Raw genomic sequence first — 13,796 nt, 5'->3', positions numbered from 1 at the left:
GGGGGGGGATCCACGTCTGCAGGGTGTCACATTCTCAAACCTCCCTGAAAGAACACCGAAATTCTGCCATTGTGTCGTAACTGCCTGCCCACATGCCCACCGCACTATTTATACCAGAGGATCACAACTGCTGCTATAGGTACAGTTACAGTGGGGCACTTCAAACCCCAGCTGCCCTGCCTCAGCTAATAATACAATGCAGTATACGCACTGCCTACCTACACACACACACACACACACACACACACACACCACTGCGTACTCTGCTGTGCTACTTTTGGCCCTCATCATCCTGCCTCAAAGTGCTTCCTGTATCCATCACAGTGATGAGCGTGTCCACCTCCCACACCAAGCCGCCTGCCAACAAGCTCTCACACTGACTCTTACATCACGACCGACTGTCCCCTTCCTCAAAATCATTATGCACATAATCATTTCAGGGGGGGTTGGGGGGGGAGTGTGAAAGTCCTCTATGGAAACCAAAAAACAAACACACAACAAAGATTTGGGATTTTTACGTTTTGCACTTCTTATCCACAGATCCACAGAGAAGACACAATTGTGAAAACATAAATTGTACGGCCAGACGCAGAGTGTCTATGATCTGTCTTTTTTTTTACACTTGATCAACCTTATTTAAAAGATTCATTTAATTTCCCTTGTTATTGTACACATAAGACTATTGCAACATGTCCTGTTCTGGCTAGAGGACTCTTTGATAGTGCCCATTTTTTTATTTGATCCGATGTAAAGGCTGGTTACTATGCCATGTCAGACATATTGCTAATACAAACATTTCACCCCAGATGGGACTTGAACCCACAATCCCTGGCTTAGGAGGCCAGTGCCTTATCCATTAGGCCACTGGGGCTTAGAAACCAACAATTAATGACCATGTGAGATAGGTGGTCTCCGATCAACTAACTATGTTAGCTTTTTTAAACCAACACGCTGCTCGAGTAAAGATTTATGAGATTTTGCACTCCTTGGGTGTTTCTCAATGTCGAGGACGCTTCCTTGGTGGGACATGTCTTCCGAGTCAGGTCCTTCAGAGATTAGGCAAGAATCCTTCCTGGAATTCGGAGAACTAAGAATGGAACAGGCTAGCAAGTGTGGAGGTGTGCGTCATATGAGAGGCCCCGCCTTACATTTTCCGCCAACGATTTGGGAAATTGGTCCGTGCGCAAAGCAAAGTGGGGATTTTAAGACCGCGGAGGATACACATGTGCAGCCTCGAAATTTCCCGCAACGAAGGACGCCGGCCTCGGTAGAATTCCAAGCATCCTGGACATTGGAACAGTCCTTCGGCGGGACTCGATGACGTAGCATCCTTGAAATAGAGGCTTTGGAGCAGCCTTCCTCGACATTGAGAAACACCCCGTATGAGACCTCCACAGGACAACATTATGAAAACATATTTGTTTGGTCATATGTAGACTGTCTTTTTTGACACTGATCAATTTTATTAAGAAGACTGATTCAGTGTTTACCTCTCTTATTGTACACGAAGCCATGCACGGTTGGGGCTTTCCTGCCTTGCCTCAGGATTCTTTGGTAGTCTATGTTTTTTCATTGTTCCTATTCCTATTGATTGCCACTATAAATGTCACCCCAGATGGGACTCGAACCCACAATCCCTGGCTTAGGAGGCCAGTGCCTTATCCATTAGGCCACTGGGGCTATAAAACCATCAATGCATGACCATGCGACGTAGTGGGTCTCCGATCAACTATGTTCTTTTTTTAAACCAACACGCTGCTCGAGTAAAGATTTAGTAGTATCCTGTTAAAGGAGGCAAACACCAAAAAAACAGCAGAGTTTTTGGATTTACATGTTGCACTCCTTATGAGGCCTGCACAGGTCCTCGCAAGACCTGCAATGCCTCAGGACTCTTTAGTAGCTTGTGTTTTTTTATTGATCCTAGTCCTATTGAATGCCACTATAAATGTCACCCCAGATGGGACTCGAACCCACAATCCCTGGCTTAGGAGGCCAGTGCCTTATCCATTAGGCAACTGGGGCTGTGCCACAAGGTCTTTAACATTCATTAAAAACCATGTCACATTGGTGGTCTTTGTTTAACTTATTCTGCACGTTCTAAAACTGACAAGCTGCTCGAGCAATGGTTTAGGTGTATCCTGTTAAAGGAGGCAAATACTTTGAGTCCTTTTTCAATATTTTTCCTTATTTATTTATCAGTTTATTGGGATTCATTTTCATTTTGACATTACATTTACTTTGTTATACAATTAAAAGTAGCCATTTGGGTCTGTCTAATGATAAAGGAACATATATCTGACAGGTGTAACAGTTTTACGATGGTCAGACCTTTTGGAATTATAAAATATATGTTTATGTTGTTTTATGTATCTTTCCCTTCAACAATCGATTAATTAATTTGTCAGAATAATAATTGGACACTATTTGATCATTGGTTAATCACTTAGTACATCGTATTTGTGTAGTTATGTCATGTCATATACACTAAAGTCCAATGAAAAAATAAACAAATAAATGTATTAGTTAAAGCTTTATAGAGGTATGATGTGGACTAAAGAGCACTGAGGGGTCGACAGCAGAGGACATCCTGTTTTAGGACTTCTGTGTCCTCTCTCTTGTCTCATGATATCCCAGGACTTAAATATCCTTAAGTCAACAATCACAACAGGGAACATGACAACATGTCAACCTACTGTGAGCGATGGTACATTTTAAATATCAGATTACAGGTAGACATAGCCAAGCAAAGCTAATACTTTAATGGGGGAAGGATAACAACAGAATTAAAATTATTTCTATTTATGTCTTTGTATCCCCTATTAAAATCTCATCACACACAGCTCAAATGACTTAAAGGGGACCTATCATGCAAAATGCACTTTTGTACATCTTTTATACATGAATATGTTTCCCCGGTGTTCCAGGGAACTCACCAAGTGTCAGAAAACACAACCCTCTCTATTTCCCTCCATACCCAAATCTCTTAAAAAGGGGCTGCAACGGATCTGATACAGACTGATCCAGATTTGAACACTTCTGTGACGTCACAGAAGTGGCGCTACGGCTATTGGGCCAACTCCACCAATCAGGAGGAGACAGCCACGAACATTGCCGTTGGAAAGCGCTGGAGACGCTGTAGTACATATGCCAGGCCTGTAGATGGTGCTGTTCTCACAGAATCAGCCCATGCAAAGACAGTGTTCAATTGAGCGAAATGAGGAATGGCTAAAATGCATGATCTGTTTGGTATTTTGAAAAATAAAAAGTATAAATATGCCTTATATAGGTATGGTCCTACACTATATTATTCAAATATAGCATGATAGGTCCACTTTAATGTACACGATACATACATAATAATCCTTCCAAGTAATGATCCCAAACTACTGTTACATTAATCGCTTTATCAACGTGTAAGTACACACCTGTGTGTGCGTGTGCAACATTATTGCCGCTGTGTTTTATCAGCATTAAAGCACAGTGCTTAGTGTGAGCCGCAGTAACCTGATGCCAAAGGGAGATTGAGCTAAATGTCAGTGATCCACCTTGAGCTACAGCCGGCCGACAACAGCATCGCAGTTTCAGAGCGGGAAAGTGAGAAGAGACAATATATAGTCTTAAAATTCTTAAAGTCTTTAAAGTTCACATTCAGTATTATACCATACCAGGAATGGTAATATAATGATAATATATCGATGTCAGGACATGAGACTACCTGCTGTCTTAGATTTTGGATATCGTGCTATCGCATTGTAAGTGCATTACAGGNCCACCTGCTTCTGTCACCACCTTCCTCCCCCGCCCTCACCCTCATCCTCCTCCCTCTCCTCCCCCTCGCTGGGAGTCACTTTGTATGAAGGGCAGAGGTGACATGTCTCGGCAGCCAATAGGAAGCAAGGAGGAAGTTTGTTTGCAGATCAGTGGCAGCCAAATGTGTTCCTGTGAAAAATTCAGCCAGACAATGGGAGGATAAGAGGAAAGGGGGGGGTGCTTTGCTGGGAAAAAACACAGCAATTGTTTTGGTCTCAAAGATGTATTTATTTGTCTGGTTGAATTTTTCATCATTTTGTATCGCTACTCTGTGCGTCCAATGTTTCATCGTGCTTTTTTCTCTTTTTGCATATTATTAAAACGGCTTGGTGTGTGTTCAACATACACCTGTTATCAGCTTCTTATTTATTTAAATCATTCATGAAATGTTTAGTGAGCAGTCCAGGATCAGATAGAATCATAAATACGTTTTTTAATTAAAAAAAAAAAGTACGATATCATGACTGTCTTTTGATGTCAATTTGGATTTTTTTTTTTTTTACATCCATCTTTTTTGATAACATCTGGGTTCTACAAACAACCACCAGAGGAATCTAAATCTACAAATACAATACTCATTTAATTAGCATTCAGATGTTGATTTTACATTTGAATTACCGTATGAATGAAGCTCTAAACTCCTCGGTACACCCTTAAAAAAAATATATATAATCTAGGGCCTTCAGTAGGTCAACTTGTACTCAAACACTGGAAAGCCTAATTAATGACACTCGGGTAGTTCAGACATTTCTACTTAACATGTGCTTAACCGATGAATCAGAAAGCACTACCTTTTATGATTTCTAGCTGAAGTCATCATGTTTTTGCTGGATATGTTCGAGTGATCTGCAAAGCTTACATTCTTAGCAAACCTTGAGTTAAAACCAAACCAGTATAGCCCGAAAGAAGCGGTTGAAAGTGATATTGCAGCAGGAAGGAGCATTTGTTTGTTTTGTGTGGTGGTCACTTCTCTGGGTGATGGGTTACTGATGAGGGTCTCTGGGTGTTTGCAGGTTTGGGCACTAACATGACGTTTTGTGTGGGGGAATTGCTTGGGTGTGTGTTTGTGTGTTGCTCGGGTGTGTTTATGGTTCCCTCCTTTTATGTTGAAATGTTTTGTTCACTCCATGTTCTCCTCGGACGTAAGTACATCGTGGGGAATTTCTATTATTTCAGCATGTTATTTAATAAAAGAAACAAAGTAATCCGTTTCTTACAATTAATTAAAGTTATTATAAATGAATACCAGAATAAGAGTCTCACAGTAAATCCGTCTTGAAGATCTGATGATAAATCCGTTGCTGAGAATTATCCTGATTTAACAGAAGAGCATTAGGGCCGGGCATAAAGGGGAAATGGAGTAGATAGATTTAGGATTTTTAGATTAAAGTAAAACATTTTAGTTAATTTGAAATGGCAAGAATAAGTCCAAATGTTAAAAGTAAATTACATTTTTCAAAAGTTGAAAAGTCAAGAATAAAATGGGAAAATTCAATAAAAAGTTGAAATGAAAAATAATAATTTTGAAAGGTAGAATAAAAAGTCAAGAAATATTCAATTTTTAAATTTAGAGAATAGTCAAATTGTTACGATAAGAGTTTTTATTTTCTTGAAGGTTATTGAGAAATATGTTGAGTGTCGAGAATAAAGTTGAAATGTTGAGACGTAATGTGAACCCATTTTGAAAATATAATTCGTCTATACTCTTGACATTACGACTTTATTCTCAAAATGCCAAATAATATTCAATAATACCATCTTAAAAACCTTCCTCCTCATTCTGTACTCCCTTATGCTTGGCCCTAATACTCTTCCCTATGATTTACTTGTGGTAAACAAATGGAACGTGTACTTTATATTCTTGCCTTGCTGTTCTGTTCCTTTCCACCAGGGGGAGCTGGAGAAGCAGCTGCTGCAGGCCAACCCTATCCTCGAAGCCTTCGGAAACGCCAAGACCGTCAAAAACGACAACTCTTCCCGATTCGTGAGTACTACATGTTCTGATTCAGACTTTTCAATAACTTTTCCACACACACATTCTTAAATCTTTGTTCTTCCTGCCTCCTGTAGGGAAAATTCATCAGGATCAACTTTGATGTCAATGGCTACATCGTTGGAGCCAATATTGAAACTTGTATCCTTCATACGGTCATTGCGTCCCTGTCATGTTCAATGCATCCAAACATCTTTGAGATTTCGTAGCCTTTTTAGAAACGTTTGTATTACATACTGTGCTGTGACTTTGTTTGGCTTCTTTGTAAAATACTAACTTTGATGACTTTTTTACTACTTTCACTTTTACTATATATATCCCCAGTGGCGGCGCCAGAGTATTTGTGTTGGGTAATCTATGGTAGGGCTTACCCATACAGTGGTGTGGCTCAAGTCAGTATTTGCAATGTAATTACATACTCGCTATATCGCTCCCCTTGACAGTCAAACGCCACGCGTGAGGTTTAGATTATTTCCCTGTCTCGATCAGAATGGAACTGTATGAAATAAAACGGCACATTTGTCTTGTAGTAAATAAAAAGGATCACTGTGAACGTGACGTATGATAGTACACGTTGAAGATCCAATGGGGATACTGAATGGTGGTTCCGATTGATCTCAATCAGTAAGGCATGACGCAGACCCAACGTTTCGTTGCTCTGATTGGCTGTAGGTCTATTCAAATTGCATTCGGAGGCATTTTGATCTGACCGCGGCCGCACTGATATTATAACACGAGAGAATTTCCACACCGTTAGTGAATAAAACTCCCTCACTACTTGGACTATTCCTTGCACCCCTCTTCTAGCATAAGCCAGAATGGTCTCAACCATCAGTAACGTGCACTTGTTACAGCAGGATCAGTTTGTGTTGTGGACACGACACGTATATTTTCGCAATCCGTGTTCTCAACATTTAGCATTTTGCTTATTTAATTGAATTTGCTTACTTTAACATCATTTTTCATGGTGGGACTAAGCTAGGGCTGCTCGATTATGGCAAAAATCATAATCTCGATTATTTGGGTCAATAATTGTAATTGCGATTATTAAATGCGATTATTAATTGACTTTGAACATCCATTTATTGGAGAATTTTTTTTTGAACAGTATGTTTTTAACAGTCGATTACCCTGAACTTTAAGTATAATTCAACTTAAAAACCAAAAAAAAAAAAATGTAGTAATAAAAAAATTATTGTTTTATTTCGATTACGTTGTTTTCATAATCGTTGCAAGCCGTAATCGCGATTAAAAATACGATTTAATTGAGCAGCATAGGGAAAGCCATTTCTTGGTATGGCTGTAGCCTACCCCAGCCACACCCTGGCGCTGCCACTGTATATCCCCAATACTGTCCATCAAACAAGTTGCGTCTCTTATGATAAGAAGACATCGTAGTACTTGTTGGCTTGTGTATAAAGCCTTTTTTGGCTGAATCACAGCACGATTTTGAAGTCATGATGGTATTCGAGAACTTGTCCTTGACCTATTGACCACTAGACCTGTTGGAGAAATCCCGTGCCATTCGTCAGGCCAAAGACGAGAGGACCTTCCATCTCTTCTACTACCTGCTCACGGGGGCCGGGGATAAACTGCGAGGTAAGGAACACACTACTTTCTGAGAGTATTTGCAGAGTGTTAATCCTGAAAAGTGGGCCGTCTCATAAGGGTTTTTACCGTCTGTCTTTTGTCATTTCACTCACTGCAACCATCCTTTTTCTCTCAGAGGACCTCCTCCTTGAGAACTACAACAACTACCGCTTCCTCTCCAACGGGAACGTCACTATTCCCGGGCAGCAGGACAAGGACCTGTTCACGGAGACTATGGATGCCTTCAAGATCATGAGCATCCCTGAGGATGAGCTGATCGGTATGGAAAATTACTCTCAAATTGTTAGGAAAATCTCACTGGTCCCCGGCTTGAGCTTCAATCTCAGGATCCGTGTATTTATGATCCTCTCAAGAATGGAAGTAGTCCTCACATACAAATCTCAAAATTCTGTATTTTTCCCATCAAAATTCTGTATTTTCCCCCCTCAAAATTCTGTATTTTTTCCCCTCAAAATTCTGTATTTTTTTCTCAAAATTCTGTATTTTTTTCTCAAAACCTCAAAATTCAGACTTTTTTCTCAAAACCTCCCAATTCTTTATTTTTTCTCAAAATTCTGTTTTTTTTCCTCAACCTCAAAATCCAGACTTTTTAAAATCTCAAAATCCAGAATTCTTTTATCAAAATTCGGACTTTTTTTTAATCAAAATCCTGTATTTGTTATCAAAATCCGAATTTGTATTTCCCCCGAGTGGGACTTTGCCTATGTTTACGTGCTGATGTCAGCAACTTGAAAGTTTGTTAATGCTCCAGTTTGTTGTTTTTGTGCAGGCTTGTTGAAGGTGGTCTCCTCTGTGCTGCAGCTCGGGAACATGAGCTTCAAGAAGGAGCGCCACACAGACCAGGCCTCCATGCCAGACAACACCGGTACGTTAAACTTGTTACAACCCGGCTCTTGGGCTGTAACAAAGCTGGGAGGTGAGACGAGGGGTATGGAAATATAACGATCCTTTATTAGTGGACACAAAAGTAAACACGGGGACAGTGCGAGAGGAATGAGAGCGAGAGACACGTATCCGGTTGGGCTCTCTTCTTGTAGGCTTTTCGACCCAGGTGCAGCTCATCAGGTAAATGCCGGCCCCACAACACCGGATCCTGTAAACAGAGAGAGAGAGACCACGGGACGCCTAGTGGTGTGGAGGGGCCGTCACACTTGAAACAGTTGTTTTCTTAAAGACAATACCACCAAGTTGTTTTCCTTCGGTCTGAACTTGGAGAAACTGAGTTCAATTATTATCCTCAGTGTTTCAACAATAAACCCAGAAAACACTTTTAAATCAGACTTTTTTATTTTAATAAATCAAATGACTATTCCTTATATGACTATCTTATACTCGACTGTACATTTTATTCTTGTACTATTCTTGCCCAATTTAAGAATAAAATATCTCGATAAACATAAGTAAAAAATATGCAATACACATAAAATAATTCAAAATTAAAGAAAAAATATTATTTAAACATAAGAAATGAAAGTAAAAATGTGAAATAAAGGTTTTAATTATTTATAACTTTTAAAATAATGTATGTATTAAGTATTTAGATAAAAGTAAAAATGAGCGTTAGGGTTGCTGATGGTTGGGTAACTCCCGGTGTTTTTTTCTGCACTTTCTTGATGCTTTTAATCTTTTTTGTAAAGCATTTTGAATTGCTTGACTGTTAAAATGCACCCTTTAAATAAACAAACCTTCCCCCCCTTTCCTGTGCCCCAGCTGCCCAGAAGGTGAGCCACCTGATGGGCATGAACGTGACCGACTTCACCCGGGCCATCCTGTCCCCGAGGATCAAGGTGGGCCGAGACTACGTGCAGAAAGCTCAGACTCAGGAGCAGGCGGAGTTCGCCGTGGAGGCTTTAGCTAAAGCTACGTACGAGAGGATGTTCCGCTGGCTCGTCATGAGGATCAACAAAGCTCTGGACAAAACCAAGAGGCAGGGGGCGTCCTTCATCGGCATCCTGGACATCGCCGGCTTCGAGATCTTTGAGGTACAGGAATTAAAAGCAAACTGTAAATGCTTTGATTGTTCAGGTTCATACAAACTAGTGTAGAAGGCGTCACTTATCTCTAATCAGAATACCTCATTTATTTATGCTTCATACGCTAGAATACAAATATGTATACAATCATGAGTTAAGTAAAAATGTGCAACTAAAGAAATAGGAAAAATAAATAATTGCAATTAAAAGATTAAATAAAGATATGTATACAAAAAGTCATAGCATGTATAACAATAAATATGTAAATATTTTATAAAATATGCAGTCATTTATTAGTTGCAAAAAAGATAATGTCAGTGTTTTAGCTGCTGATGGTTAAAATCGATAGATAGATGGGTAGAGTGCCTGACACTGTATTACGATAATACTTTAATGGTCAGATCAAGTCTTGAAATGCTCCTAGCATCACAGCAGCTCCATGTGTAACATCAACATGGACAAATATCAATACATGAAAAACAAACTTAACATGAACAAATATGTGTAAAAAAAAATGTAATGTTTTTATTTGTCGATCACCAATTTTCTCTAACGTGTGTCTCCTTTGTCCCCCAGCTGAACTCCTTCGAGCAGCTGTGCATCAACTACACCAACGAGAAGCTGCAGCAGCTGTTCAACCACACCATGTTCATCCTGGAGCAGGAAGAGTACCAGAGGGAGGGCATCGAGTGGAGCTTCATCGACTTCGGCCTGGACCTGCAGCCCTGCATCGACCTCATCGAGAAACCCGTACGTTCTGCAGACCTCACACACCCCCCCCCTTAAAGACCTGTTTTATCATCAGATATTGTCATGTCTTCTCTGATGTTGCAGTTTCCCCACTTGAAAGGGACTTGAAACATCTACTGAACTTTTAAACAGGATTCCACTCCAATGACACAGCACCTGTTACTTTTCAGTCTTTTATTTCAGCAGTTTACTTGAAACAAACTTCCATTTAGTTGCTGAAAGGCTCTTTTTAGGTGAAAAACCATTGAAGACAAGAAAGATGCATTAGACAACTTGCAATAGTCATTAAAATAAATAAAGCATGCAAACAATACACGTACACTGCTGCCTCTTTTATGAAATATTTTACAAATAAACTGGGCAGACTAAGCACAGAAATATTCATTTCAAACATGAAATCAATTTTCTAAAGCTCTTCTAGTTCTTTTACTGCTTTTAGTGTCACATCATTTCTACTTAAAGATCTCCTATCATGCTATTTATATAGGCATATATTATGTACATAATACACACACTCTCTCCAGTACAGGTTAGCTCTGAGTTTTAGCGATGCTAATGTAAACACCGACCATATTACGTCCAAAACAGTCGGGCATTGTTTCTGATAGCAACGTTTCTGATTGGGCCGTGGGTCCACATTTCAGATATTACGTCATATCGGACGAAAATCTGTATCCACTCGTTGTTCCCCCGTTTTTAGAGATGTGGGTACGGAGGAAGAGAGAGAGGGTTTTATTTTCTGAAGCTGCGTGAGTTCCCTGACACACGGGACACATGTTTATGTATAAGAGACGTCAAAGTGTATTTTGCATGATGGGAGACCTTTTTGATGCTTTAATATCTACCTCTTCCCCTCCCGTGTGCAGGCCAGCCCCCCCGGTATCCTCGCTCTTCTGGACGAGGAGTGCTGGTTCCCCAAAGCCACCGACAAGAGCTTTGTGGAGAAGGTTCTCCAGGAGCAGGGCACACACCCCAAGTTCTTCAAACCAAAGAAACTGAAGGATGAAGCCGACTTCTGCGTCATCCATTACGCCGGAAAGGTAAATGCTCCATTGAGGTTTTGGCATAAACAACGTCATTTTTCTGTAAGATCCTTTTTTGGGCCAGTTTAGTCTTTATCTCCCTCTTCAAATCTATTTCTCTAAAAGAGGAGATGGCAGAGTAGATTTGAACCTGCCTAGTGGAAACTATGTAGTCAATGGAAGGTAAAAGACTACAATTCCCTGCAGCGCCATGCCTATTAAGAGACGCAGATGGACAATCTGTGTGGAAGATATCAAGGAGACACATTCCTCAACCGTTCAGATCTGAATTAATTAATGTAATGCTTATCATTTGAAGAGTTTTGCCTCTTTTTTTTGATTAGTTTTGACTCTTGGAAAGGCATTTATTTCCTTTGTACAATGTGTTTTTCGTTTCAGTTTAACCACATGAGATGCATGACATGAATCCAGCCTGAGTAAAGCAAATCACTTGAAAGTTGGACATTTCAGTTTTGAAAGGGATAGAAAGGCAGGTAGATGGATGGATGGATAGATAGATAGGTAGATAGGTAGATAGGTAGATGGATAGATATATAGATGGGTAGGTAGGTAGGTAGATATATAGATGGATGGATATATAGATGGGTAGGTAGGTAGATGGATGGGTAGGTGGGTAGCTGGATGGATGGATAGGTAGACAGATAGATTAGTACTTTATTGACCCCAATTTGGGAAATGTTTGCATTGCAGCAGCATAAAAAACACAAGGCAATGTGTATAAGAGAAACTAAGACACAAGAAATAAACAGTCCAAAATATTTCAGAAATAAAATAGCATTGTGCAAGAATGGATTAATAAAGCTAATAAAGTCAATTTAAGAAGACTCGACACATGCCTTTTAATGAAAATGAGCTTCTAGTTTAGTGTAAATGCCCCATAAGAGAGAGCCTAACGATAATAACTTGACCTAACCGCTGCCTCATGTCTCTCCAGGTGGACTACAAGGCTGACGAGTGGCTGATGAAGAACATGGACCCTCTGAACGACAACGTGGCTTCTCTGCTCAACCAGTCCACCGACAAGTTTGTCTCTGAGCTCTGGAAGGACGGTGAGTCAAAGCAGAGTTTACCCAGAAATCCCTCTGTCTCTGGGGTCAGTTTTCAATGTGGGAATATATTTCATGATAGGCTTTGTGTTTCGTGTTTCATCATGCTTTCTTTCTCTTGTATTGTCTGGACCTTTGTTTTCACCTTCTCTGACCCCATTCATCCATCTCTTCCTCTGTACGGCCCCTTTCTGTCTGTCTTTCACGGGGTCTCAGAGGTAAAGAATTGTCAGAGAGCCTATTTTTATGAGCGTTTTCCTATTCTTCACTCAGACTCAGACTCAGGTGACGAGGTTTCTTTTTCATTCATTTATTCTGCCCCTTTTTCTCCTGCTGTCTGTTTAAAACATGCTTATTTCCCCCTTTGACGATCCAAACGATTGTGTTTGTCGTTTAAATGTCTTTAAAACAACCGTTTGTGCAGTCAAATTTCCAAGGTTGCGGTCGAATAGTCCATTTAGCTTAGGAACCTTCCTAGAGTGAAATGACCCGGAAGTCCCTCAGTGGCAGCCATGATGAGAGCTGTTTGAATTCTCTAGATGATAGGAAAGGAGGTTTCAAACTTCCTTCATAACCTCCTTTAGCTTAGGAACCACTGGACCTCCCTCACCGAAAGGAGAGGAGAAAATGCTGCCCCACAATGCCTTGCAGCCGCAGCATTTGCCGTCACACAACATTCGGCCGCTCACGGAAACAACCGATTATGACCGAGAAATTATATCATGAAAGTTACGGTGCTTATTAAGCATTTTAAAACGTATGTGGTAAGTTGCCAAAGTGCTTTGTTTTGAACGTTCATCAGTATTATAATCAAAAAGAGAAATATGAACGTTAGTTTTTACTGAAATTATCAAATAAAGTCAACATTTCTCAGTCTTTACTGAGCTGTGTGGGGTTTGTTCAACTTTTAAAACCGGAGGGATAGAGGTTAGACGTTAGGAGCTGATTTTTGGACTATTCGACTGCAGCCTTAGGTTGCGGTCGAATAATCAAAAAATCAGCTCCTAACGTCTAACCCTATCGTCTCCACTCTCAAAACAAGTTGAAATTTTTCTACAAACTTATTACATGTGTCACTATCTACAATTCCTGATTGCAAATATTATTTTAGTAAACATAAATAAAAATTCTATAAAAGTATGTTAGTATGCATAACCCTAGTAAACATAATTACACCTGGCCTCCCTCTCCCACTGCTCTCGTCTTCAAAGTGAAAGGAAAAAATAAAGTTAATGTTGAAACCAGTACTTCTTATACAAAGAGACAAGAAGTGCAAGTATTTCGTAATTTGTTGCGTAGTCTCGTGCCACGTCTCCAGAAGATCTACTTCAGGGAGCAAGAATAATTTGTAGGTAAACACATCAGGCGACATATCTTTTGACATCAAAGGTACAAAGGGGTGTCGTCGGTCTGCGAGTAAGTACTGCAGGTGACCGCGTAGTATTTGTGCAGTCTATCACTTTCACGTAAAGCCTAAGAGATTTCATGGCGCGTCAGAGAAGAAGGATTTAGGAAAACTTAAGAGGATAGGTGATAGGGAATTGGGGCACTGGAAAGTCAGTCTCCAATT

General features: G+C 40.1%; 1 protein-coding gene and 3 non-coding genes across 4 annotated transcripts in view; 1 reads left to right on the top strand and 3 right to left on the bottom strand.

The window, feature by feature from the left end:
• Positions 1 to 13,796, top strand: part of LOC104950182 (myosin-9-like) — a gene marked incomplete at its 5' end in the record, with an annotated part of 32,729 nt that overhangs the window by 15,664 nt on the left and 3,269 nt on the right. Inside the window, 9 exons of the mRNA XM_010776671.1 lie at positions 5,696 to 5,794; positions 5,881 to 5,944; positions 7,304 to 7,402; positions 7,530 to 7,673; positions 8,184 to 8,279; positions 9,125 to 9,396; positions 9,964 to 10,137; positions 11,004 to 11,177; positions 12,115 to 12,229. Of these exons, the coding sequence (XP_010774973.1) occupies positions 5,696 to 5,794; positions 5,881 to 5,944; positions 7,304 to 7,402; positions 7,530 to 7,673; positions 8,184 to 8,279; positions 9,125 to 9,396; positions 9,964 to 10,137; positions 11,004 to 11,177; positions 12,115 to 12,229 (1,237 nt within the window). The remainder of the gene's footprint in view (positions 1 to 5,695; positions 5,795 to 5,880; positions 5,945 to 7,303; positions 7,403 to 7,529; positions 7,674 to 8,183; positions 8,280 to 9,124; positions 9,397 to 9,963; positions 10,138 to 11,003; positions 11,178 to 12,114; positions 12,230 to 13,796) is intronic.
• Positions 799 to 871, bottom strand: trnar-ccu (transfer RNA arginine (anticodon CCU)). Its single transcript has one exon. It is a non-coding gene; the product is annotated as a tRNA-Arg (tRNA).
• trnar-ccu (transfer RNA arginine (anticodon CCU)) lies at positions 1,608 to 1,680 on the bottom strand. Its single transcript has one exon. It is a non-coding gene; the product is annotated as a tRNA-Arg (tRNA).
• Positions 1,950 to 2,022, bottom strand: trnar-ccu (transfer RNA arginine (anticodon CCU)). Its single transcript has one exon. It is a non-coding gene; the product is annotated as a tRNA-Arg (tRNA).

The sequence above is a fragment of the Notothenia coriiceps genome, unplaced genomic scaffold, assembly GCF_000735185.1.
Source record: "Notothenia coriiceps isolate Sejong01 unplaced genomic scaffold, NC01 NC01_scaffold00000339, whole genome shotgun sequence".
Taxonomy (NCBI): Eukaryota; Metazoa; Chordata; class Actinopteri; order Perciformes; family Nototheniidae; genus Notothenia; species Notothenia coriiceps.
This window is presented reverse-complemented; position numbering and strand designations above follow the sequence as displayed.